Consider the following 27008-nt stretch of genomic DNA (forward strand, 5'->3'; position numbering starts at 1 on the left):
AACATGTTATACTAGTTGTTTGAAAAGTATGATCCCATCCATATGACACTTAAAAGTATACTCTCAAATATACTAATTAATGTAATCCAGTATTAATTTTACCTGTAAGTAACGTTTGTTTAGATTGTCAATTACTGACATTTGGAAAATCTCTTATGAAGAGCTGCAATAGTACTTTACTAATGATGTGAAAAGGTAGCAAAATACCAAGTACCTTGAAAAATCAACTTTCTCAGTATGTAGAATACTGGAGATCAGCTTCACTGCTTTTGTTTGCTGGGTGAGAGGCATTGCTGGTATGTGTAGTAGCTATCTGTAAAAGCAATCTAGCCCATTTTCTGAATTTTATAGGAAAACGTAATCAAAATCTTTGAGTGCTATTCACTTGGTAATAAAAGTAAGGATCTTTTTTTCATTTTCTGCAGTTGTGATTCTAGCTTTCTTGTTTATTCAATTGAAATGGTAAGCCCCCGACCCCCTTCTATTTGTTAGCCTGTGTGTGGGTTGGCAGACATTGTCTGTCCACAGAAACTGGAACTCTGTATCCTGCTGTTTTTCTGCAGACAACTACAAAGAAATCTGGAACTCCTCAGGCAATAACATTTATTATCAATTAAAGTACAGCTTAAACTGTGTAACAGAAGTAAAACTTGCACAAACCCCACTGAAATACTAAGTAGGTTTCAAATGTATTGACTTTTCTGTAATTCAGTAATAATTAAATATTTAAAGATCACTTATTTAAAGGCTTTTACTTCTACAAATATTTCATGATTATATGCCACACCTAGTTGTGACATGCTTTTATTAAGCAGTCATTATTAAATCTGTTGCTGTAATTATATGTGGTTGGAAGCAGTTCTCATCTTTGTATGTCACTTGATAGAAGCCAATAAACATCTGTATACTCATAAAAACAGAGAAATCTGACTTTATTACAGTGATGACAACCTAATAAAACATGTATAATACTTAGGCTTAAAATTTTGATACTCTAAAGAACTTTCAAGTGATTGAATTTTTGGTTGGCATAGAAGCAATTCAGTCTTCATAACAATATCTTTTTCATATGGTAATTATAAAAAGATCAGTCTATTTAGCACAGTTTTCTTTCACAAAAAATTAATTTTATTTAAAATGACTTAGTTTTGTTTTTTCCTTTGTAGCTTTTGAAAAGGCTAAATTAAAACGAGAGAAGGCAAATGCTATAGAAGCCAAGAAAAAGGAGAAAGAAGATAAGGAAAAAAAGAGAGAAGAATTAAAGAAGATTGTGGAAGAAGAAAGAATGAAGAAGAAAGAAGAGAAAGAGAGACTCAAGATAGAAAAGGAAAAAGTAATGCATTTGCAGTATAGGTGTTTCATATAAATGGCTTTCTAGTTTACTTGTTTCTTAGTTGCTGTCTGCTTCAAGTTATTTTCCATTAACTGTTTTCATTCATAGAAATGCACTTTAAAAGAATAGGTAGTTAGTTACAAGGTATGATTATGGAATTGTATTTCTGGATAACGTTCTCTATATTATAATTTTAGTTCACAAAAAGTTCACTTTGAACTTACTTCTGAGGTAATGTGGTGGGTTTGGGGGTTTTTGGGTTTTTTGTTTGTTTCTTTTTCCCAAAAATGCATGACAGTATTTGATTCGATAGTTGTCTTCTACTGAAGTGTTAAAGACAGTGTACTGCATCAGATTCACAGCATGTTAAATGGTTCTGGGTTTCCTGGTGGTTTCTCTTTGGATGGAAATTGCTAAATAACTTTTTGTCACTTTGATTTTATTCCAGTGTATTTTAGCACATCCACATCCACTATCTGTTTTGATGATCATCTTTTGTGGCTACCTTCATAAATACCCTTATTTTTAGATATTTTTTTCCTTAGCGACTTCCATTTAAAAAAAAAAACCCAAAACAAACAGAAAAAAGTGTCTAATCCAACAAAGTATCACCACAGTTTACTTCTAAACAACGTTGCCAATATCATCTTGTACAAAACAAAAATCACTAGATTATTTCATTCTAATAAGTATGTTTTATTTTTCAGTGTGATTGAAATAGGAAGTGGTGCAGCTCTAGAAAATAGAACAGGGTGATCTGACCATATCTTATATACAATTGTCACACCCTTTTTCAGGAAAGAGAGAAGCTGCGTGAAGAAAAAAGAAAATATGTGGAATACCTTAAACAATGGAGTAAACCTAGAGAAGACATGGAATGTGATGACCTTAAGGTATGGTTGAATTTGGACTAGTTCATGCTCTTAGTTTACAGGGTCGCCAAGCTAGGTTCCCTAACGCAGAGACAGATCTAGATCTGATCTAAATGCTAGGGGTTGTGATCGCCTGCAGTCATGTAATACTTCCCAGTGGTGATGCTAATAGGAACATCTGCATCTGCGTTTTTTCACCCTCTAGAAAAACTTCACAGGCTGTTCGCAGTCTTAATGTGGAACAGATGTCTTTTTAAAGCACAGACTTCACTGAATAGAGGGTATTGAGTATGCCTGAATTTTCTGTTAAATATGCAAGATGAGCTCACCTAGAATAAACCTGAGTTACTTAAAAGATCTGAGTACTGAGGAAACCAGATTTTTGGCTGCAAAAGGTAGAACGGACATTAGCTGCTTACTCCCTGTGGCATTCTTTTGATTTAAACTCTAGCAGTATCCTTGCTTAATGAGCATCTATCTTCCTGGATGATCCTGGAAACCTATAGAAATTAACTAGAGTTTACCTCCCAAAGAACATAAACGTTCTGAACAACACTATAGTGTGGCTGTACATAATGGAAGATTGTCTAGTGTTATACACTTATGTACACCTTATTATGATTGATTTTGGCAGGGGATAGTGAAAGAAGGCAAAATTGTCAGAAACACAAGGATGTGGGTTTATTTGAGGTACACGGAAACATGACAGACTCAAAGAGGACAAGCGGGAATAGAGGAGAGTGTTAAATGAATTGAAGTGATAGCACCGGTTGGGAGGAATATGAGAATTGAATGTATTTGCAAGGAGAGCTGTATAGGCCGTTGAAGATAGGAGTGAGAACTTAGCTGTGTATAGAAAGAGGGAAGAAACTCAAGAAAGGGAAGAGCATTGTCAAAACAAGAGGAAGCTAAGCAAAACAGTGCTGCTGTGTTTCAGCTGGAAAAGAAAAAGGGGAGGGGGAAGTGGTATCATCACTACAGTGAAAATTACCAAGAATATGAATAAAGACGAGTTTAGGTGAGGACTGCTTTTTAAAAGATCCCTTCTCAGGAAATGCATGAAATAACTTACTCTTTTCTTCTGAAAGCATAATATTTGGCATCCTTGTTAATGTGTTTGAACTACTGCCTTTGCGGTAAGGAGCCGTCTTTCTCAAAATTGTTTGACTCCGCTATGAAACGTGAACTGAAAGCAAATATTGAAGAGTTACATCAAGATACTAATTTGAAAGTCAAACTCAGTGTTAGATAGTGTCATCTGTGATTTGGAGGTGGTGTCTCTGTTAAGTGGTCTTGTTACATAGTTAGATCAGCTCCCCGTAACATGTCTTACAGCTATCATAACTGCCTTACCAATGCAAAAAACCAAATACCTGAGCGCTCACTCATTAGACGTGATCTTGCATATCCTAATATTAGATGGGTGTGTGTGAATGTGTTGGGGTTTTGTTTGCTTGTCTTAGCAAGCAATAATGAGTAACTTTTAAAAAATATGTTTGTTTTTGCTTGTCTGGACAGTTCCAGCAAAATTAAATTCAAAGCTCTTGTGAAATAATACAAGTTTAAAGGAAAAATCCTGACAACTGGTGGAACAAAGATACAAAATCATTCAACTTCATGAACATAAATAAACTCTTGTCTAAAAAGACATGTCCAAGTTGCGTGCTTTTCCATTTTTAAAGTTAGTACTGCTGCAGTTACTACCATGAGAACTGATCGTGTCTTGCACGATTTTATTTACATTTATTTTCATTTACATTTATTTTCAGTAAAATGTAAAGAAACCAAATAGATGTACTCCTTAGAATCACAGACTGTTTGGTTTTAATCACTTGTGTACTCTGTAGAGACCAAATACAGTGTTAAGTTGTCCCATTTGTATTGCAGGAACTTCCTGTTCCAATGCCAGTGAAGACAAGACTTCCTCCTGAGATCTTTGGTGATGCTCTGATGGTTTTGGAGTTTTTATATGCTTTTGGAGAACTTTTTGATCTTCAAGATGAATTTCCTGAAGGAGTGACTTTAGGCAAGTTGTCATTTATGTGGCAAGGGGCCTCAATTTTGTGATGTCCCTTGTCCTACCAAACATCTTAAGTGCACCCAAGTACCAGTGCTACAAAATTTTCTGTGCAGCTTTAATATGTCAGTGCTTACAAGTGCATATAAATCCAGTTTTCTTAGTCAACTCCTGCAGTGTTTATAAAATCAAAATTAATTTCAATGTAGAAGCTGTTAATCTGTTTATTAAAATGTCTACTTGTACTTCACTGTTGCAGTTATATAGTAAATAACGTTGTTTTGTCAGCACTCTCTCTGATATGATCACCTTAGGAATATTTGCAGTAAATTATGGAAAAGTAACTTGATTATAATACCTGACGGGAAAAAAAATGTTTTCATTCTTCAGTACATAATCATTTTCCAGCTTTGCGGCAAAAGTGACGCTTCTTAAACTTTATTCACAGAAGTTTTAGAGGAAGCTCTTGTAGGAAATGACACTGAAGGCCCACTGTGTGAATTGCTGTTTTTCTTCCTGACTGCCATCTTTCAGGCAATGGCCGAAGAGGAAGAGGAAGTGGCCAAAGATCAAATAGCTGATGCTGAGACCAAAGGTCAGATCCTTAATTTTACTGCTGAAAAACTGAAATTCCACTGGAATTAACTTTAAACTGCATGATTTATGGCATTCCTTTGTTTAACCTTGTCTTATTATGTGTGGATATTGTATGTAAATGGTCTTGCTTTTTCTCTTTTATCTGAAATTAAAGCTTTAAACTGAGCAGAGAGGGTGGGATCTGGGGGAAATGGAGAAAAAGCGAGCTCATTCTTACTACAATTGTATCCAGCGAAGCATAATAAGCTTTTAACAGCACTGCTTGTGTTTTGGAGGCAAGGGGAACTTGTTTTCACCTTCCTCCTCTTCCTTCAGCATGGTTAGATGTTTCTCCTGAGGGTCAGGAAAAGGCATTTTCTTAAGTCTTCTCAAAGGTCTTTAACTGTAGCTGTAAAAAAAGAATTCTGGACCTAACAAGATGAAAAACTAAAACTCCCCAGCATAGCTGTAACAGAGAATTCAGTATTCATTGTCCTTGAAGACTTAGAAGTATGCATCCACAGCTCCTAGATACTACAACGTCTCTTTTTCCAGTAAAGGATCTCAAAGTCACTCTGCTTTTGGTCTTCACTCTAAGGCTGAAGTTGCCCATGTTTTCAAAGGCATTTGGTACACACTAACCACTGATCAGAAGGAGGTGCCGGCTTTGTTCCAAACTTACATGGTCCTGCGTTTATAGACTGCCAAACTTGCTAACTAGTTAAAGGAGAAGCTTTGACTCTTCCTGCTAGTCTTTATTTCATTAGAGGTAGATAGGAACTTAAGAGCACTCCCTGTTTGAGGTCAAATGAATCTGTGAATCCTGTGGTGCCCCCTTAAGACCACCATGTGTGAGATGCCTATACTTATGATTAAGGTTAATGTCCAATCTATAAAATGTCTTTTATATAAACATGTGTGTTATCTTCAGCAATAGAGGCTGCTCTTGTTAACTGAATAAAGTTACAGATTTGATACTGTGTTAACAAATTTAGACTATTTTAATTACTGTTGAAATTAGCAGTTAAGCTGTATCTTTTTAACTACTGAGAGCATTGCTTCGGCAATGTGAGCAAGGACTCCATTATCAGGTAATCATAGAAGAGTTGATTAGATTCTTTATTATTCATAGGACTGGTCAGAAAAAAGGTAATAAACTTTCACATTTTAATTTGATGATGTGGGGCCACCAACTGCAAAAAACCCTGCCATTTCGTTTCTGGTTTAGCAGAGCTGTGGGAAAGGCACTTCATCTATTATCTTTTACTTGCCTTGGGACTTCAGTTTCTTGTCACTCTTGTTTAGACATCTTCATTCCCATGAAATAATTATGTGATCTCAGGTTTGTAATCCTGACTAACCAAACTAGTAGTAGTCAGCACATTTGCTCACTTGAATTCTGTACAGGCAGTGTTCCTGCAACAGAAAACACCATGGGTGTGAGATTTTTCTGTGTCAAGTTCTTTCTCAAACAGTGTTATACAGATTACAGCAAGAGGGGAGGTACAGAGGTGAACTTTGTAATGTCCAGGTGACAGTTTTTAAATGTCAGTTATCATGCAAGACTCTGTTGTGGATTTGCTTTTTATGTAGTCTTAGTTTGGATTTGTGGCTCTTTATTGACTTGGTGACTCTGTAACTGCTTAATGATTTGGACTTGAACAAAGTGGAATTGTTGAAACAGCATACAACGCTGAAAAAAATTCGACCAACCCTCTGGAGAAATACCTGTAAGTGCTAAGGAAACTTTTGGCTAAGAAATAGGAATTTTGCTGTTTCTGCCTCTCGCTGCCTTGCTTTCCTGGTCAGTTTGCTAATGTGTGATGTTCCTTATTAAGTGCAGATGCTTGTTTTGGTGAAATATGGTTTCTCTGTAATGCCTTAGTAATTGTATTTGTGCAGAACAGTAAGGCTATATCCAAGTTACAGATCAAAAGTACATGCTGAATGGTGATAACCAGTATCAAAATGTGTGATTGGTTCAGATGGTCTTTCCTAAAAGCAAAGTTATGATAGGAAATAACAGCTCATTTGAGGGAACAAAATACAAGTGTTCTTGCATTGTTACTTGTTTTCGCTTTCAAGCGTGTTTATGGATTTGGTTTTGCTGCCTCTCATGTTGCCGTTGTGCATGTTTTGTGCATTGTGGTTGCTGTAACAGCTTATAGGGAGAACAGTGTATAGCATGTGGTGCATGTCCTTAGCTTTTAGTTGGATTTTTAGTTGCATTTAAAGTTATGTAAACTTCTAATTTGGATGTTGAATTGAGTTTTGAGTATATTGATGCTTTTGTAACTATCGGCCCTCTTTTTGCTTTGACTGCAGCTTTTGAAAAATAGCTTGCTTTCCTCCCCTCCACAGTACAAGTTTTAATTTGCACTAGAATAAAGTGTTTATTTCCTTAAAGATTTAACAGAGGCTTTGGATGAAGATGCAGACCCCACAAAATCTGCACTGTCTGCAGTTGCAACTTTGGCAGCTGCATGGCCCCAGTTACATCAGGGTATGTGTGGGTTTCACTTCTTTGTTTTGTTACTGTTCTTATTTTACTTGGTATTTTAAAGCAAATTTTTGATATTTATGTATGTTTAAATGTCTACATAAAATAACTGTTCATTCTTCTCAACTGTAGGCTGCAATCTGAAAAACTTGGATCTTGATAGCTGCACTCTTTCTGAGATTCTCAGACTTCACATTCTAGCGTCAGGCGCTGATGTAACATCAGCAAACGCAAAATACCGTTACCAGAAACGAGGAGGGTTTGATGCTACTGATGATGCTTGCATGGAGCTGAGATTAAGTAACCCTGGTCTCTTGAAGAAACTTTCAAGTACCTCAGTCTATGATTTGTTGCCAGGTAATAAAAGACAATAAATGTATGGGATGATTAGATTGCTCAAGCGATCAGTTTTGTAACCGCTTCAGATCAATTATGGTCAAAATTCACCGTATCATAGAATAATTTAGGTTGGAAAGGACCTTTGGAGATCAGCTATACCAACGCCCACCCCCTGTGCTTAGGCCCCCACAAGCAGGTCCCACCAGATAATGCCTAGCTCTGCAATCTCTTGTCATTACTTCTGAGTAGCTTTTTCCCCATACGTTCCATTTTAAAAAATGCTAGTTTTACTTGCAAAAGGGGATCTCTCGGAGAAGCATCTGAGTGTTTGATTTGGCCCCTGATTTTATTGTTGTTGTGGTTTGGGTCTTTTGGTTGTTATTTGGAAATGGAGGAAAAAAAATTACTAAATTACTATCTACTGTTCCTGTATCTCTCTTTTGACTATAATATTGCATTTCAGTTCTTCCTGTGGTGCTAAATGTTAATAAATTAAAAATAAAGGTTCACGTCTCAGAGCAAAGCAGGAATTTCAGGAAATGCCTCTTTGTGAGTGCAGCTGGTGCACTACAAATTTTTGACTTTCACTTTTTCTCGAGTGAGTCTTCAGTCTGGACCGTTTAAGAGTAAGGATTATTTATCAGTTGTATAATGAAATATAAATATTGGTCTGAATTTTATTAGGAGAAAAGATGAAGATCCTTCATGCCCTCTGTGGGAAACTTCTTACTCTCGTCTCCACTCGAGACTTCATTGAGGACTCCGTTGATGTGTTACGACAGGCAAAACAGGAGTTCAGAGAATTAAAGGCAGAACAGCATCGCAAAGAACGAGAGGCGGCAGCGGCAAGGTAAAACTAGGATATGGAAGGCCAAATTTTGTTGCTACAAATTAGATTAATTCCTCAGTTGCAAAAGGCATGAGAGAAACAATAGTGATGCTTGTGTTGTATGCTGGTTTCTTGAGACCCTAGACAGGAGTGAATTTCATTGGGCTAAACGTTGTGCTTTCCTACATTACTGTTAATTTTAGATGATGCAATAGTATAAAAGAGAAAAGATGTGTCTAGGTCAGATACTAGACTAATTGCAACTGGTTTTCTGTATCTCTCTCACTATTAGGATACGTAAGAGAAAAGAAGAAAGGTTAAAAGAACAAGAGTTAAAAATGAAAGAGAAACAAGAAAAGCTGAAGGAAGAGGAGCAAAGAAATCCTGCTGTAGAAGTATCTGTTGGGTATGATACCTGGTATTACTGTGATACATATGATACTGTGATGCATACTTTTAATTTATGTGGCCAGACCTTATCTGTGTATTTTTTTCATTGACTGGACTATAATGTACGAAGGTATATCTTAAGTATATAGCCCTTAATGTTGATTTTATTTTTCTTCCTAGTGTTCTAGAATTACTTTATGAAAGTGATTTTATTTTTGAAATCAATTTTTATTATATTCAGAACTCTGTTGAAAGCTTGACATTTTTACCTACTGACAAGAGAAACTTGCAAAGTCTAGTTTGGGGTTTTCTGCCTTACTTTTTGTCGTGCATTGATTTCATATCTATGAACGTCTTCATAATAGACCATTACAGTTTTTCTAATTTGAGGAATTAGCCTGATGTGAGGTAGATAATACTGACCTCATATAACAGATCGTGAATCAAACTTAATAACAATTTTTAAAAAAATTCTGTTTTATCCCAGGTGATTTCCATAAAATCAAGGGTTTTTTTTTTTATTAATAAAACTGTATGGTTGTAGGTGGTAAGGTTCATGCACATGTAGCTCTGTGTGATTCCAGGAAAAAAAAAAAAAGGCAAAGAGTATATACAAACACTATATCTTTACCTGCTTGAGGAAGGGAGTTAGTTAAACAAATCTGCTTGCAAAAGGTGAGCATGAGCCAAAGACAGATCTGTGCTATGTTTTTGAAACTATAATTGTGGGGAAAAAAAAGTTACACTGTAATGGTTGCATGTAGTTCTGTAGGTTTTTAATTTACATTTTCTAGGTGAGGGAAAAAACGTGTAATAAGCATTTTATAAAGTGGCATACATTATGATGAGGAAACATTTTTATTTTTTTAGTCATGAAAAAAAATACAGGTCAGTAGAACTACCCTAAGATGTCTCCAAAAAGGATCTGATGATAATAATGCTACTCAAATGAAGGAGTGAATTCCAAAGACCAGGTTTCAATCTTTAATATGGAACTTCCCATTTACAGTTTCTTCTGGGTTTTAATATATTCTGCAACTTACCTTTTTTATTTGTAAAAAGCCTTACAGGTCTTTTACTAGCTTAAGTACTCCTGAGAGGAAAATACTGTTTGTGTTGAAGATGCCATATTCCAATGTGTATTTTTTTCATTCCATTCAGCTCTTAATACATGGTTGGTCAGTCACCTCTCGTTTATTTTATTGTGTTAGGGAGGAGGAACGGGAGGACCTTGATACAAGTACGGAGAGCAAAGAAATTGAACGTAAAGAGCAAGACATGGACACAGTGACAGAGGATGAAGAAGAGCTGGGACCAAACAAAAGGCGAGGAAGAGGTAATGCTGCAATTGTTTGTTCATTTGTGTACATATGTGCACACACACAAGCCTGCATGCACCCAGGAAGTTATTGGGGTTTACAGTAAATTTTCGTGAAGTATCGATCTTTCCTGTAGTTTTCTTAAAGGAGAAGGGAAGAAAAACACTCCACACTCGAACATGATCATAATGGGCTACTCAGCACATTGAGCTGGCCTGGTGCAGTTGTAGTGGTCAGCTGTACATTCTTTCACACTGTTTCTTCTTGTCTTCCATGCTTGCTGTTTAGATTCCTCTTTTTGTCTAAAAAAACCCAGGTTGTTGCCTGACAAACCATTGCATTTACGAGTAGTGTGTTCGTGGAGTTGTAGGAGTCTCATCTACAAGGGTATATTGTGGGTTTGCTTCCTTTTATTAGGAAGCTGCAAAAACACCATGTTTTTTTAAAAGAAAACGTTACATTGAGTGGTTGGGTTTAGTTTGGCTTTGTTAAAGCAGCAGCATGCCTTCTATACAAGAATGCAACCAGACAGCCTCAGAGTTAGTTTCCTCAGCTATATGCTTGTAGGAGCTGTGGTGCAATAAATGGCATAGCCTGCTCTTAGTAACTAAACGTAGATACCACCACAGGAGGATGAATTGCTGATGGCTTTGGGCTGCTAGCTCATCTGTGCCTTTCTCCCGTGAAGGCTTTGTGCTAGCATCCGTGCCAATGGAAGTCCTGGATCCTTGTGGGCTTAAGGTTGCACACGGGTACAAAACTTGTAAACTTGTTTACTGTAGCTCTGTGATGGCAAAGCAATGAGATTTTAAACGGAATTTCAAGTTTCTCAAATGCCCATGTTTCAGACATGGTAACTGGAGGGCACACAATTCCTATAACTGGAGAAACTGAAGGTCATGCTGGATATCAGTAGAAATTGAGTGCTGACAGCATCTTGCACTGTTGCGTGTGTCAACAACAGGATGTACTTTTCTAGATGACTATCAGGACCTGATTCTTTAGTAAACTAAGATGTGAACGGGAGTAGTTTCAGTTGGTACAAGTTGAGGGGGAAAAGAAGTAGTTTATATATAATTTAAAATAAACAGTAATTGATAACGTAACTAAGTTTGCAATTAAAGCTCTTACATAGGGATTCTGGTCTTGCTGGAGGTCTTTGAGGGGTTTAAGTTGATCATTTTGAGTATGATAAATTAAGCTGAAAACATAGTTTGTATTCAATAATGAATTTGCTAGATTTTTACTTTAGCAGGGTAAGGTACTTCCGTAACATACTTCTAAGTTCGTAAAATTTTGGTTTGTTTTTAGTGGTGTTAAAAATGACAGTGTCAGCAAATGAGACTTGCTCTAGTTTCTGCAAAGTGAAGGTACACTGAAGATGGCTACCCCTTTATCGAGGGAAGGGTGTTAATCACTTGAGTTTTTCTTTAATAAAACTAGTATTGTTTCTTGACTGAGCTGATAGTCTTTGACAGTGTAAGTCGAGATAATTGGAAAAGGACAGAACCAAAACCTGCCCTTTACCCGAGTTTTTTGGTTAAAGAAAGAATTTATAAACATATTGCTGTCATACTTCTTCCTTTAACTTTTAGGAAGGAGAGGGCAAAATGGATATAAAGAATTTACAAGACAAGAAGAAACTACTTGTGAAAAGAGCGAACCTCTTACTGCTGAAGACGAAGAAGCTTTAAAACAGGAGCAACAAAAGAAAGAGAAGGAACTGTTAGAAAAAATTCAGAATGCAACAGCCTGCACAAATATCACCCCGTTAGGTCGTGACCGTCTGTACCGACGCTACTGGATTTTCCCCTCTGTTCCTGGATTGTTTATAGAAGAGGACTATTCTGGTCTTACAGAAGACATGTTGTTGCCTCGAACCTCTTCCTTTCAGAATAGTGTACAGTCTTGCACAAATGAACCTCAGGTATTCAGTAAAACTGGAGAGTCTTTGAAATCTTCTGAATCTACCTCCAATATTGACCAAGATTCACATACCAGTGTTGTTGTAGAGGTGCCAAGGCCAGTATATAAACCAAACCGTTGGTGCTTTTACAATTCTCGGGAACAACTGGACCAACTTCTGGAGGCTCTCAATTCCCGAGGACATAGGGAGAGTGCCTTAAAAGAAACTCTTTTACAAGAGAAGAGTAGAATATATGAACAACTAAGCAGTTTTCCTGTGGAAAAATTCCATATTCCAGGTAAATGAAAGGTTCCTGGTCTTAATTTGCTTCCACATCTGTTAACACTATATAATATTCTAGAAAGCTCTAGTTCTCATTTAATTCTAATTCCAAAGAAATAAGAATTTTTCTGAAGCATTGTTTCACTCTATGGAAAATAGGTTTGGTCTTTTCCTTTCTTCTTTTTTTTTACCTTTGTTTTTTCTTGATGGATTTTTTGCTATTTTCTTGTGGTTTATGCTAAAAAAAGCAGTAATTTTTCTGTTATCTCACTGCTTAGTAAAAAGGGATTGGCTTTTAAACAAACGTCTTCAGGAAGTAATTTGAGCTTTGGGAGAAGATTAACTGGAGAATAAAGATTAGTATCTGCTAAAGGTAAATCATAGTATTGATCATCTGATGTCCTCATTTCCCGTATGATAAAAGCAAACAGAAATTATGACACTGGAGACAGAAACATTGCAAAGGGAGGCAATTGCTAATACCTTGATTTCTGAGTAGGATGTATTTGTTCATAACGTGATAATGCATGAAATTGTTCAGAAGCCTTTACTGGGCTATTGTGAACAAAGGAATGATGGCATATTGCAGGGTCACACTAAAACCTTTGGGAGGAAAATAGTGTAGCTGTGTTGGTTGTTATGTGGCTTAACATCAGTGCAGTGGATTCTGTGATATCACACTTTTTTTTTTTTTTTTCTTCCTCTTTTGGCAGATGCTTGTTACAGGAGGAGGAGACACCTGCAGAGCAGTATTATTTTTTTTATGGGTTTAAAATGTAGGAGTGTACTTAAAACCATCATAGACCTAGGATTTAGGGGGTTTCCCCTGTTCTCCTAGCTAAATATTTTGCCATTTATTGGCAATGTGTTAGCTCAAATCACTGATAATGTTCTGCTTACATAAGCTTGCATCCGGCTGTTTGTGATGCGTTGGTGGGTAGAGGATGTTACCAGAATGAAACTCCCTAGGGTAATGTTTAAGAAATTGCATTTTGTTTTTAATTATGCCAAATTGTCATGAGGATTTCAGCTTATCTGTAGTGGGACAAGGGAGAATTATTCACAGCAGAGCTGAGTTCTGTTTTACTGGAGAGAGTAGGCCAGAACATGCAGCAAACACGTCAGATACTACTAAATTCATAACTGATCTATCATTTCTTTTGGTGGAAACTACCACAGGACACAATTTCTGTATACTAATTACTTCTTTTGGAGGCCTTATGGCTATGTTTATGGGTTTTTGGTGAGAAAATACCACTTCCTGATATGTTAGTGTGTATGGTTCCTTATTTTCCTGGTTGCTGCACCTTTATCTGTGTTTTGTGTGTTGCTTTCTGTCCCGAAGCAACTTGATTTCCACAGTCGGAGATCTTTTTTCTTTTAGAATTGTAGAATAACATCGATTTAATTTTTTTTTAACAAAAAAAGCTTTGAACTTTACTTTAATAGAGACCAAGAAAATTCAAATGCGGTGGTTCAATACCAGTGCTGCTACCTCTGTGTGACACGCAGTGCGAAGTGGCCATGTGTAGCTGTACTTCGGAGGGAGCTGTACCGCTGTGGACTCCAGCGGCTGCCCTGCTGCCTTCACTCATACGACTTGTACTACAAGTGCTCTGTGATTCTCTTGTACTATAGACCACCCCTCTCCCTTTTTCCAATTCCACTCAGAAGAGCGTGGAAATAAAATCATATGTGCTATTACTTGATTTTATTCCAGTATCCATTCCCTCATCAATTATTTGCAAGGCCGTTGCTGCTCTTTCAGTTCTGCGAAAGAAGAAAATCTCATTCCTTCTTTTAAGTTGGAAAGTGTGTTTCCCACATCCAGACATCACAGTATGCTAGTATATGTTTTGAGAATATTTGCATAGTTACTTTTAGTTAGAGGGAGTTGTTCCTGCAATTGAGAGTGTCTTAGAAATTCATCCTGTGCTTCCTTAACAATAGCTTTATGGTATTTTTTGAGTATCTCTAAGCTCTTGCATCTACCTTTTCGTCACTGTACTCATAGGATTTAAGTTAAATCCTGGGAACAGAAACATTTACCACCTGTGCAGATTTGCAAGCAGTAATTTAGGATCTGGGCGTACTTTCAGTTCTTTCCTGTGGCTTTTGAGCTTTTGTATGATTTTTGAGTTCTCTTATGAAGACGTTTTTGCTTGACAGCCCATCATCAGGTCTTCCCTTCTTTTTCATAAATTACCTTGCTGTCTTGTTCCTTTTTTCCCTGCCTTTAATTAGAGGACACAGTCGTCTAGTTTGTGCCTGTGTCATCTTATCTTCATCTGGTTTTTTTTGTTTTGAAGTAAGATTTTTAAAAGGGATTATATATTGTTATGTTAGTTTATGTGATTGTTAGTTTCACATGCTTGTTTTCAGTGTTGCCATGATAAAGATCCATGCAGGAAAGAAAACTGAGGAGTTCTGTAGTGTTAGGGACATATTAAGTATGAAAAATACTAGAAATGTGACTCTTCTTTTTCTCCATGCACTTGTAGCAGAGAGTTGTTGAGTATCTACTACTTTAGAAAGCATTTTAAGACAAAATAATGATTTCTGAATTAGCAAGGATTTCTCATACTGTGCGTTGGGATGAGTGGATTCTAGTCTATAGGTCTTGCCTTAAAAGTATGCTCCACTTGGTTGGATCAGATGCCTGAGTTGGCGTGGAGGTGCTGGTGTTGGCACCTGTCACTACAGGGAGTTTTGCACCTCCCTGTGTGTTTAGCTTGTTATGCCCTGTACTAGTTTTGTTCCCTCCACCGGCAGCTACTTTAAGGAGCAAAGTCCACTAACACAAAGTTACTTGGTGTTCTTGCAGACAAACCTCAAAGTGACATCAGACCTCCTTCAGGACGGGGAAGGATGCAGAATGCCCACGATGGATCTCACGTATCTGCAGAGAAGCAGCTTGAACTGAGACTTAGAGACTTTCTTTTGGACATTGAAGACAGGATCTACCAAGGAACATTGGGGGCTATTAAGGTATTTGTGAATTGTAGAATACCTAAGAGCGTGGTGGTGCCGTCGAGTCTGTAACTTAAATGAGAACTCTTGCATGCTATGCGTGTTACTGAAAGCATAATTAAATTGAGTGTAGACAGTAATGGGCACTAAAAGTTTGTGGCCTTTGATTCTTCAGAAACTTCAGATTTCTATGTTTGCTTCAGGTTACAGACAGACAGTCTTGGAGAGCAGCTTTAGAACATGGGCGGTATGAGTTTCTGAATGATGAAAACAAAGAAAATGGTATAATCAAAACTGTGAATGAAGAATCTGAAGAAATGGAAACAGATGATCAGGATAAGTTTATTGTGAAAGACAGGTAAGAACTATGGTTTAAATAATGGCTCTTTCCAGTGAGTTTTATAGCAGTGCTCTGGTTTTTTAACCTTCAGAATTTTTTTTACTGTCAAATTCTTTGCAATAGTATTTAAGATCTGAGTTATAAAAAGTGAGATTTTTGCATTGGTTTATATTTTCTAAACTATTCTATTACCATACAAGACTTGAGACACCAATTTTTACAACTACTACTGTTCAGATAACATTCACTTTGAGCAGTGTAGTTAATTATCAAATAAGGAATATGTGAATGCATTTTTAAATCTTTTTTTTTTTAAACTCTGAGAAAAGTTAATCTGGCAATTTCTGGTTTTTTTTCCAGAAGGGCAAAAAAAAAAAATCCAAAACCAAAACACCCCACAAAACACATGTTGTGGAAAGAGTAGGAGTGCTTAAAAGGGAAAATGGTAATAGTAACAAATTGCTGGTTGAACTGGCCAGTGTGCCTCTTAATGAGTCACAGTAAGAACCATCAGTGCAACAGGCTGTGGTCTGGATTAACCTTTAGCACTGCAGCAAAACACAGATATAATTTTGTAACTTTATGAAATCCTTCTGTAAAGCAAGCTGCAATGTCGTAGAACAGAGGAAATGTCAAATCATATGCTGTTGCAGGGTTTTGGATTTTTTTAAAACAAATGTTTGCACAGATGTGGGATTCTGCAGGATATCAGTGTTTGTTCTAAGTCAGACTAGAAACTGAAGATTTCTAATAAGTAATTCTCAGAAGTTACGTTCTTTTCAGTGTATATAAAGACTTACCTTTAATAAATATAAAATTATATGTCTTCATAGGATGTGAATGTTGAAATATCACAGGAAAAAATTTCATTGGAAGTGACCATTGTACTGTCAGACTGCTTATGCATTCTGTGAGGTTTTGTACAATTAAGACTTATATGAAAGGCTGGACTCTTGAATGCTGTGTTAGATGTAGGAATTCAAAGTTCTTCAAGGTTTTTTCCCTTCTTATCTTAGTTTGCTGAATTAGTATTGTCATGTAAGACTGCTCTTTGGATCAGAGTTACTTAGTTGTGTGCAAAATGGATAAGGTCATCCTTCTTTATGTTAATGACACAATTTAGAGACATTTGCTCTCTGAAAACCACAACATAGAAATATTCTGCTGTTTTAATTAAGCTAAAATTTATCTGTCTCCAGTTACCTTGGGCACTTGCTCCGTTGCCAGCTCTTAGTTCAACTGCAGAAGCTTGTTGCTTCATTATTATTTTTTTCCATTTGATACTGACTCCATCACAGTTTCTGAATAAAGTCTACTCTAATAAAGTCTTGCATATTAAAACAGACTATGGGATTCTGAAATCATGTGACAGATTGCTTTTGATGCTGGGCTTTTTATCCACCTCAGAGCGAGTGACATCTCATTAAGACCTTGGAGTCTGACTAGTGAAATGTAAATAACTATGCAGCTTTTTTCTGTTTGCTTTCAGGCTCTCAAAATGTGTGTGACTGCAAAATGTAATGAACACCTTTTAAGTGTGGAAAAAAAAGAACAGGGACAACCAAAAGCATTGCTCATTCACCAGAATAAAGCAGAATCCAGACAGTCTTAATTAGTTTTTTTATACATATATATATATGTATACTCCAAGTAGAAATTGAATTTTATTTTCATTAGTGTGAGTTGCTTTCCTACACTATACTTAATGTATGTGGTTCAGGAAGATGCTCTGCACTGAAATGATTACTTAGTCTTCGGTCAAAGGCAGCTGTTTTATTGGAAACTTACCCTTCTCTGCCTGCCCCCCTTTCACAGGAAGAGTTAGTATTTTAGAAAAACCCTTCACGGATGAGAACATACAAGTTAACAATTCTTGATTTAACATTAAAAAATTATTTTCTGGTTTTATTTCATTTATTTTCTTCTAAAAAAATCTTATTAAATATGGAGATAGTTCTAGTTGAACTTCTGCAGATGGAAGTATCCTAAAAGGCTACACCACCACTGGAAGTGTTCTCACTGAAGAGTTATTGGGACTATACTTTTCACAGAAATCTCTTCATAAACTTGCTGACAGGTGTTCCATCAAATCTTCTGGAAATCGTAATAATTGCATTGAAATTTGTCATCCACACTTCTTGAAGTTTAGATAACTGTTACCTAAAGATGATTTATCTAGATTAAGAAGAACTGGGATAACTAATCACACCTGTGTGATTTGTTCATGTCCATAGTCCATGCATATAAACAAAGTGAAAATAAAAAGATACTGTGGATGCAGACCTGTACAAATATCTATGGTGTTAAATTCTCAGTATGTTTTAAAAAAATAAAAATAATTTAATACATTTCTATTCTAGACTCGTTGGGTTAAAAACTGAAGCTCCAAGTGCTGCATCAACGAGTACAAGTACTCCTCAGCCAGTCAATAATGTGGTCCACTACTTGGCATCCGCACTGCTTCAAATCGAGCAAGGAATTGAGCGCAGGTTTCTCAAAGCACCTCTTGGTAAGCTTTCAGAATTGAAACTGTATGTCTCTTAATTTTGTGTAAGATTTTGTAACAGCCAAACACACACACCCCAGAAAACCCTTACCCCAAACCCACTTGCTTCTTTTGTAAGGCTGGGTGGTTTTAGGGGGATGTGTTGAGGAAAAGGACAAATAACTAACCTCTTGCTATGTACCACTGTAAAATTAAAAAAAATTAGATAGTCAGTTCACAAGGCCATGGATCGTGAGGAAATACTAATATTTTTCTTATTCTGCATGCCCTCAATTGCATGTGTTAATTAGGTAACAGCATATTTAACTCTTAAATACATGCCTATTTAACCTGGATCATTGCAGTGCTCTTGTTTATGTGGCCCTACTAAGCACAGGGAGACAGGTTGTACTCTTAGGCAGAAATGAGTGAGCTTTCTGGGGAAATACTCTGTAATTCAGCATTACTGTCGAGGCCAAGGTATCATGCAATAAGTTTTTTCTGCATGTTTTTTAAGTTGTAAAAATGTATGCTCTTTTTTATACTGTTCCTGTGAAAGCAATATAGGCCTGATTCATGCGGATCACCTTGTTCGCAAATAACAATATTTACAGTAAAGTATAGTAAAGATTTACGTTGGAAGTTTTCAGATCCTCGGGTTTTGCGCTTATGCTGTAAAACTTGGAAACAAAAGGTTACAAGAAAAATCTATACCAAAGCACGGTTATAGCTTGACTTTATCACATGTTTCTTCCTTGAATTCCTCTGACATGCTCCAAGGGTGAGAGGGGATCCAGAGTGCATTAAGTCTCGCCTTGTTTTCTAGTGCTCCCTCAGATGTGGATTCCTTAGGATCCTTTTGCAATTCAAAACTGGCATTTTGTCTTGGGAGAACTGGGTGAAGGTGGTTCCTCCTTCCCTAGGCAGTTGTCTCGGCAGCTTGTCTCAGCCAAGCTTCCCTTCTGGGTGCTGCACTGAGGGCAAACCATGCTCAGCCAGACTGCTTTACTTCTCACCCGCAGGAGTGCAGCATGGCTTACCAGCGCAGCGCGTGCTGGGGTCCTCCAGAGCATGAACTGCTATGCTATACGTCCCGTTCAATCCATATGCTTCACCGATAATGACTGCATACGAAATCCTTAGGCTCTGGCAGATTTTACTCAGTAGTTTAATATGGAAGTGCGGGGTTTGGTGTATTAACACTAGATGTTAGTGCCCCATGGCACAGTCAGACTAAAACTGTTTCTGCATTTTGGCTGCTCCTGCGTGGAGTCTGGTGGCTGGATATCAGTTGCCACTGAAGATGAGTTTGAACTAGATTTTTGCCAGACTGACACGCAAGCACGGGTTCCCTTCCGCAATCGTTGTCAGTGCAATGACCTCTGGAAGAGGGAAGTGCAGCAAATGATTGAGATGAAAGGGGAGAACACAGGAGTAGCTTAAACTGCAGCTGTTTAAAAGCTTTACTCGGCTAAGTGTCTGATCAACAAAAGTATGTCTGCCTTTTCCACACCAAGCTTGTAACGGCTTATTTCTTGCTATATGGCTAGATTTACAACATGTGCATGGGACTAGCGTTTGTCATATTTACTCTGCATGTGCAGGTTGTAAATACGTTGTGCAGTATAGGCCTCGGTTTCCAAATTTTTTCTGAGAGTATTTTGGCAAGAGCATCTTGCTGACAGCTGTGAGTTTACCATGGTGTGCCCATGTGCCCCTAAGGGTAAAAACATGCCTATTAGTAGGTTATGGCCATAGATCGGGTACCCTGACTTAAGTGAAAAGGACTAAAAGAAGAAAAGTATCCCTGAAGTACTGGAAAGAAAGTTTTTTAGCAATCCTCCTGTGTCTTTTTCCAGTGGTCCCAACTTTGCCGTAATCTAAGGATGGTTCGTGTTTTTCACTGATCTTTTGAATGATGGTGGGGTTTCTTGTTTGTTTTTAACTTGGGAATCCTGTTTTCCTTCAGATACTTTTTGTCACACAGCCTAAGCATATAGGGAAAGCAAAGTGATTCGCATGTCTTAAATTGCTTATGTTTGTTTACCATGCTGTGCCTGTGTGTATCTTCTGCTCTGAAAAATGGTACTGCTGTAAGATTAATGTGCAGAATAACCTACATAGCTGAGGGAGTAGGAAGGATCCCAGGTGTCTCCGCTCTGGCTTAGAGCCCTAACCATTAAGCAACAGTGTCAGGTTCCCTCTTCCTTGCTTTACCTTTGGTGCCAAGTGTCTCGTGTTTTCAGTTGCGTAATGGGCTGCTTTTAGCAGGAGACAAGTCTGAATGAAGGCAAGGTTTTAGTTTTGTCACTAGAGAGCTCTTGGAGAAGCCACGACTTTGAGTGGCTGCGTAGTAAAGAAAGCTTAAAACACATGCCTATTCACTGATGATTTTCTGACCAGTAGGCAATTAATTATATGAAAGGTGCTCCAACTTTGCACCTTCCGATCGTGTCCAGAAGTTCCTACTGCAAAGTGTCAAGGAAACCTGTGTATTTGAGAGGCATCTGGCAAACTCAAGCAGTTGAGAGGTCAAGCAGCAATTCTGGACGCAGCCCTTTCTGCATATAACTCTTCAGTGTTTCAGAAATGTTTTAAGAAAACAGAGTGTAAAGTTTGCATAATCTTATATGCAGCATAAGCTCCCAGTCGGAAACTTGGGGATGCCTTTGCGTGCTATCACACACAGCAAGTTCTGTTTCTTAGTTTGCAACCTGCGTAGATATAACAGGCAAAGTTCTTTCCTTAGCTTGACAAGGAGGTGTTAGTAGTGTTAATAAACCTTTTAATAAGAAGTGGACACTGCTTCTTTCTTGGAGACTGCCTTGCATACGGAACTGTGATGGCCTCTTGGACTGACCCCTCTAGGAAGTGGTCTACAGTACTCTGATGATAGAAATTAGCTTTTGGGTTGTAACTACTGGGCTTTGGTTTGTGGGTTTTTTGTTTGCCTGTTCTTTTACAGATCATTGTATCTGTACACTTGGGTTTTTTCTAGCAGGAGCTTTTTTAATAGCTGCTCCAACTTTTTCATAGAACCATTCCCTAGACAAAATGCCTGCAATCTATTTCCAGTGTTAAACCTGAAAAACCCAACTTTTTAGGCTGATTTATTTACCACTGAAGTAAAAACACTGAAAGTTGAGCAAGTGCTTGGAATTCTGTTTTGGTAGCTGTACAGGGGAACGCTTTCAGTAAAAAAAGAGTACCCCTGCATTTCTGCTTTAAACCAAACTGAACGTGCTTTGTCATTATTTCAGTTGTTGCCTCCACTAGAGAGAGGTATTTTTTCCCTCTCCTCTGCCCCCTCCCTGTGCTCTATTCCTATTATGGAATGGAGCCATACTTAACAATTTTTAGTTTTCGCTCTATTTACAGCTTCTAGTGCTAAAGACAGCGCCGTGAAATTCACTGTAGTCACTGGCAAGTTTATCCCGGTGGCCTCCAGGGTGCAGAGCAGACAAAGGGGACCCAGCACAGCAATAAAAAGACCAGCTGCTCCTCTGCTCCGTTTTTGTTCCAGGGCTCTATCAGGCTGCCAAGAGCTTTGCTGGTGATTCTGATAAGTTTAGAGTTGAGGTGCATACCAAATATTCAAGTGGAAGAGCAAGAAAGGACTGACACAGAAGATAGCAATGCAAAAGATCTAGAAACCCCAGAAACGGCACCCTCTGCCTTGCAGAGTTGCTAGATGGTTGCTGATCTTCTGTGGTCTGGTGATTAAATGTAACATGACTTGAATTGTATGCACTTCTTAATTACTATTTGTTGTTAGAAATCCTTCCATTATACTCTAGTTATGAAAATTTGTTTTTTCTTGTTTCAGTCCACAGTCCAGTCCAAGGTAATATTTAGAGAGCATCACAAAAAGAGGGGTGCAGCTTGCAGTACACGTTTTTCCTGCAAAAATTCTGAGTTAAGATGTCAAAGCTTCACACACACCCCCCATGTTTTTTAAATAGCTGTTTGATGGAAACTCTGAAGTGCTGCTTCTCAAATATGAGTAATATGTTTGAGGGGAAAGAAATACAAGCAATTTTTAAATTTTTTTTAATTTTTCTTCTTTTTGGTATAATTTACTTTTCCTTAAGTTTCAAAACGCTTTGCAAACGAGAAGTAGGTCTCATCATTCCTATTTCGTAGATGTCAAAACTGAGGTATAAAATGAAGTGATTTCGTTGCCCTGGAGTTCAGTGAAGCAGCCACAAAACCCTTGCCTTCTGCACTGGTGCAGAACTTTTAAGTATCCTTCAGATTTCCATACGAAAGGTTAGCTTCTAATTCATGGGAGCACCTTTGGGACTAATACAGGGAACCATTTACCTCCTTTTTAACTTGTGCAAAAAATCCAGCCTTTTCACGGCTTTTTGTTTGTCTTTATTCTATTCCTTTCTTTCTAGATTTTTATTATTTTTGTTTCTTTTGCTCCCAAAGTTATTTCCTTCTCTGCTTAAAATTGTCCTCATAATAGCAGTGAACATCTTCTAGCAGTGGACTGGGATAGCATTAGTATATATGCATGCTTTGTTCTTGTGCTTTTGTTAACTTCCCTGTGGAGTTTCATGAGCAGAGGCAGGAAAGGTGGAAGTGGGCTGGTTTTTTTGAGGAAGAATTTTTTACTCTTCAGAGAAGTCAGTCAAAGAAGCTGCCCTGCATTTTGAGCAGATGAGGTTTACTATGGCTTTTGCTTCCTGGGAGAGTAATTTCATCATTTTAATACACAAGAACACTCCTGCACAAAAATACCTTTAGTATGTAGTTCCACATCAACAGAGGAGCTAGTTCTCTTGGTCCTTGAGAACCGTGCCCATAAACTGGCTGTATTTCTGAGATGTGAGGAGGTTTGCGGTAGCATAGACCAGACAAGTTGTTTGAGAGAGAAACCCGCGGTCAGCAAGCTGCTCCTATAGCCATTTGTACCAGAGGTGGGTGGAAAGGTAAGGGAGGGTTAGGGTTAAGAGCTTTCAGTTTAAGCTACCTGTTTGCAGCGGGAGTCAAAGCAAATCCTGTAATGTGCAATTCCTCCGTGCGTGCTATTTTCTTCCCCTTCCCTACCTATATTTTCCACATGCACATGTTGGGGAACTGCTGTTCTAGTTACATTTTTAGACTACACAAGTATGGACTATAAAAATTAATTAAAAAATAATCCACCACGCTTCAAAAAGGTATTTGAAATAACTTTGAGTTTAATGTTAGGCAATGCAGAAAATAATAAAAGGAACCACTGGGTGGATAAAAAGAGGAAGAGTGGAAGGCAAGACTAGACAGAGAGGTAGTAAATTTTAAATGTTACTTATATTGCGAAGAATTAGGAAGTATTGAATATTTCATAAGGGTTTTTTTTTGGTTGGTTGGTTTGGATTTGGTTTTTCTGCTTTAATAATTTTCTAGCCAGTTCCTTACATTGAAAGAATTGCAATATTGAAGCTAAAGGTTTAAACATGGGTAGTAAAACAAATACAGCTCAAAGATGTAACCAAAAAATTATTTTTTTTGTTTGGTAAGCTTTCTGCAACCAGAGATAGAACTGTATTTTCTTTTTATCACTTTGGGACAGAAATCTGTAAGTTCACATAATCCTCCCGGCCTCCCTCCCTCTTTTTAATGCCCCTGGGTTTTTTTGAGACTTTGCAGCATTGTGCAACTGCATATCCTTTCTAGAAATACTAAAATGGAAAACCCTTCCCTGAACTCAATTAGCTATTGATAGATGAGTGCATAGATCTGTCAAACAACTTCATTTGCATTGTAGCAAGGCTTGGAGGGCTTAGCTGACAGAGGGGTATCCCACTGCGCAATGTAGAGCTGCTCAGACACAAAGGAAGAGGCCGTTTCTCTTTCCAAGTTAACAATATAAATGAGAAAGATGACGGAAGAAAAAAGTAGTGTTCTTACTTTACAAATTGGGATCTGAAACAGCAGGTGTCATTTAGCGTGTTTCTTTCAGCAGCAGGATGTGCTGAAGCAGGTCGTGGTCAGTAATTTCTATCTCTATATTGCAACTGCAGTTCTGCAGTGCAAATGTTTGTTGTGTTGTGTGATGAACTATATTGGTGAACCAATCCAGGCTAAAAATAACCACCAAAAAAAAGCAATAATGCTCAAGCTGCCACTGGGAGCAAAATAAATGCTTGCCAAACTATATATATGCTTAAGATAAAGCATCTTTGCCAGAATTATAGTAGAAATCTGCAGCAGAACTGAAGTGAGTCTCACGTTAGGTTAGTGTCCTGACAAATGGTTTTAACTTTTCTTACTGAATGTTAACAAATACATTTAGAGATATACTGCAGTACTGTGAAAAGACCCTTGTTCGCCACCCTTGGTAAGACTGAATTTGAGACAGGAAACCTAAGGACAAAGTAAGGAAATCTTAGGAAATTCAGATTTGTATTTGCAGTTCAGGAGTGGCTGTGTTTTATTTATGAAGCTGTGTTGCCTGTTTATCCTCTGCCTTCTCCCATCCCCTCTCTTATGCTGCTTGCTGCTAATGCAAATGTATGCAAGATTAGGCAAATTCTGGCAGCCAGCTGATGAGAAGGCACGAAGGCCTTGCCCAGGAGAGCAATTGGTCTCATTTTTGTCCTTTTATATTGTTTGTTACTAGGTATTTTCTCTTCCTATTGCTCAAGAAAAATGATTTGACAGGCAGGTGGACCATAGGCCATTCCTGTGCCCGCTGTGACTACTGCAGCAGGCAAGGTGGCATTTTATACCGGAGTGCATCATTAATCAGCTAGACATTACACAGTAATAACTGGACTGTCACTTTTAGAAGGGAAATCTGTGGACGTTTCCTTAATCAAAAGTACTACTATAATGTCTCTTCTTCCAACCTTGTTTCAGAATGCAAGAAATAGCTTTCAACAGTCATAAAGGAATTCCCTTTCTGCTGAGCAGCAGCAGCGCAGGGTATCATTTATACCTCCTTGTTTCTCTAGCTCCTCAAACAGCCCGTTTGCTTCTGTAATTCCCAGCTGCTCATTCCCGTTGGGTACCACCCCCCTCGCTATTCTGCATCTATATTTGCGCGGCTGCGGCCTGGATTGCAAACCAAACATGTTTGAAAATACAACATAATTTCTCACCCCTGCCCCTGCCATTTATTTCTAACTAAATTAGGATCTCAGGTCTTACTTGGTATGCTACGTTGCTTATAAAATATCAAGAAAATAGTTATATTTCAACCAGACCAGTCATCTGCTCTGGTTAACCACCCAGACGTGCAGGTTCTTGTGAAGGCAGAGTGCAGGGCAGGAAAAAAAGGCACTGAGGCGTGGGAAGAGGGCCAAAAGATTGTCTGCTAGGCTACACCGGGGCAAGTGCAGGTGAGAAGAGCCCTTTTAAGTTGTTTTGCCAGCAAGTCTCTGCCTAATGCCAGGTGCTTTCTTTAAATGTAAATAGTTTGAGATTTCAAAATGTACATACAAGGGAAAGTAAATCTGGAGTGTGATATTTCTATTTTTTTATCTTAAGTAATCTCCATTTATACCCTATAAATTGAATCAAATCGTTAGGTTTCCAGGTTGATATCTCGGTGAGACTTTTGTCTTACTCGTGTCCTGTGTATGTGCAAGTTCTAAGTTGAATTGTTATTGAAGAGTAAAATCCTACAGCTTCAGCAGCTTGGAAACTGAGGAGGAAATACTCAAATGTTGAAGAGATAAGACAAAGGTTACAATATTATCTCAGTTTATTACTGCTATCTGTTTGAAAGTCAGAGCCTTACCTCATACTCTAGAATAACCTGGATGTTTGAAAAAGAAGCTTGATTTTTTTTTTTATTATTTTTTTTAATCCCCTTCTTTAATGGAAGATGCCAGTGATGGTGGACGGTCCTATAAAACAGTTTTGGATCGCTGGAGAGAGTCACTTCTTTCTTCTACCAGCCTGTCCCAAGTCTTCCTTCATCTGTCTACGTTGGATCGAAGTGTCATCTGGTCAAAGTCCATCCTCAATGCTCGCTGTAAAGTTTGTCGAAAGAAAGGCGATGCAGAAAGCATGGTGCTGTGTGATGGCTGCGATCGAGGCTATCATACTTACTGTATCCGGCCCAAGCTGAAGGTACCTGAGGAAGAAAGTGCTTCCTTTTCACACCAAACTTGAGTATTTCTTTTGACTTAATTGCATATTGCTAATGCTTGCTTTGTGGTTGCTTTTTTTTTCTTTTTTCTGTTCCTAGGTCATTCCTGAGGGAGACTGGTTTTGTCCAGAGTGCCGACCAAAACAGCGCTCTAGACGCCTCTCCTCCAGACAGAGACCTTCTGTGGAAAGTGATGAAGACACTGCTGAACATCTGGGAGAGGGGGAAGGAGAGGCAAACTACGATGAAATGGGACAAAGTGAGGAAGAGCATTATGAAGAAGAGCAAGATGACGAGGATGAATTTCAAGAGGAAGAAGAAATAAGGTAAATAAGCATCTGTTAAAGATGCTTCCTACTGAAATACCATCTTGATATTAGGTACAGTCATCGTTTGCATAATCTTGAAAATCCAGTCTGAAGATGCTTGTTTTAAAAATTGGCAGCTTGTTATGAATTTGGCTCTTGCTAATGGGCTTAATACTAACAAAAGTTAGGGCCACGGAACTGAGACTCACTTTTCAGGATGGAAATTCCAGCCTTGGATGTATGGGTGAGAGATGGCCATCAGAATTGCCGTTCTGTACAGCTAGTGTTTAAATATACTGTTTAAAACTCTCTCCACACTAAAAATTTTCTGGAGAAAACCTGGAGTTGGTTTTGGCCAGTTCTGGATTTTGGAGGACTAGCTGCATACAGTAAACACCGGAACATTGATGGATGACCTTGTCTTCCCTAGAGCCTACGTGGCTTGGGAGGGCTTGA

The 27008-nt window shown here is 38.0% G+C and overlaps 1 protein-coding gene across 2 annotated transcripts in view; it reads left to right on the top strand.

Moving 5' to 3' along the window:
* BAZ1A (bromodomain adjacent to zinc finger domain 1A) overlaps positions 1-27008 on the top strand; it is a 65246-nt gene that overhangs the window by 32023 nt on the left and 6215 nt on the right. For both annotated transcript variants that reach the window (XM_080395124.1, XM_080395125.1), the window contains 15 exons: positions 1167-1333; positions 2131-2226; positions 4093-4231; positions 4671-4817; positions 7206-7301; positions 7431-7655; positions 8322-8487; positions 8759-8872; positions 10068-10192; positions 11771-12379; positions 15188-15351; positions 15537-15691; positions 18034-18182; positions 25978-26225; positions 26344-26570. In XM_080395124.1, the coding sequence (XP_080251250.1) occupies positions 1167-1333; positions 2131-2226; positions 4093-4231; positions 4671-4817; positions 7206-7301; positions 7431-7655; positions 8322-8487; positions 8759-8872; positions 10068-10192; positions 11771-12379; positions 15188-15351; positions 15537-15691; positions 18034-18182; positions 25978-26225; positions 26344-26570 (2827 nt within the window). The remainder of the gene's footprint in view (positions 1-1166; positions 1334-2130; positions 2227-4092; positions 4232-4670; positions 4818-7205; positions 7302-7430; positions 7656-8321; positions 8488-8758; positions 8873-10067; positions 10193-11770; positions 12380-15187; positions 15352-15536; positions 15692-18033; positions 18183-25977; positions 26226-26343; positions 26571-27008) is intronic.

Source organism: Falco punctatus (assembly GCF_963210335.1).
Source record: "Falco punctatus genome assembly, chromosome: 7".
NCBI lineage: Eukaryota > Metazoa > Chordata > Aves > Falconiformes > Falconidae > Falco > Falco punctatus.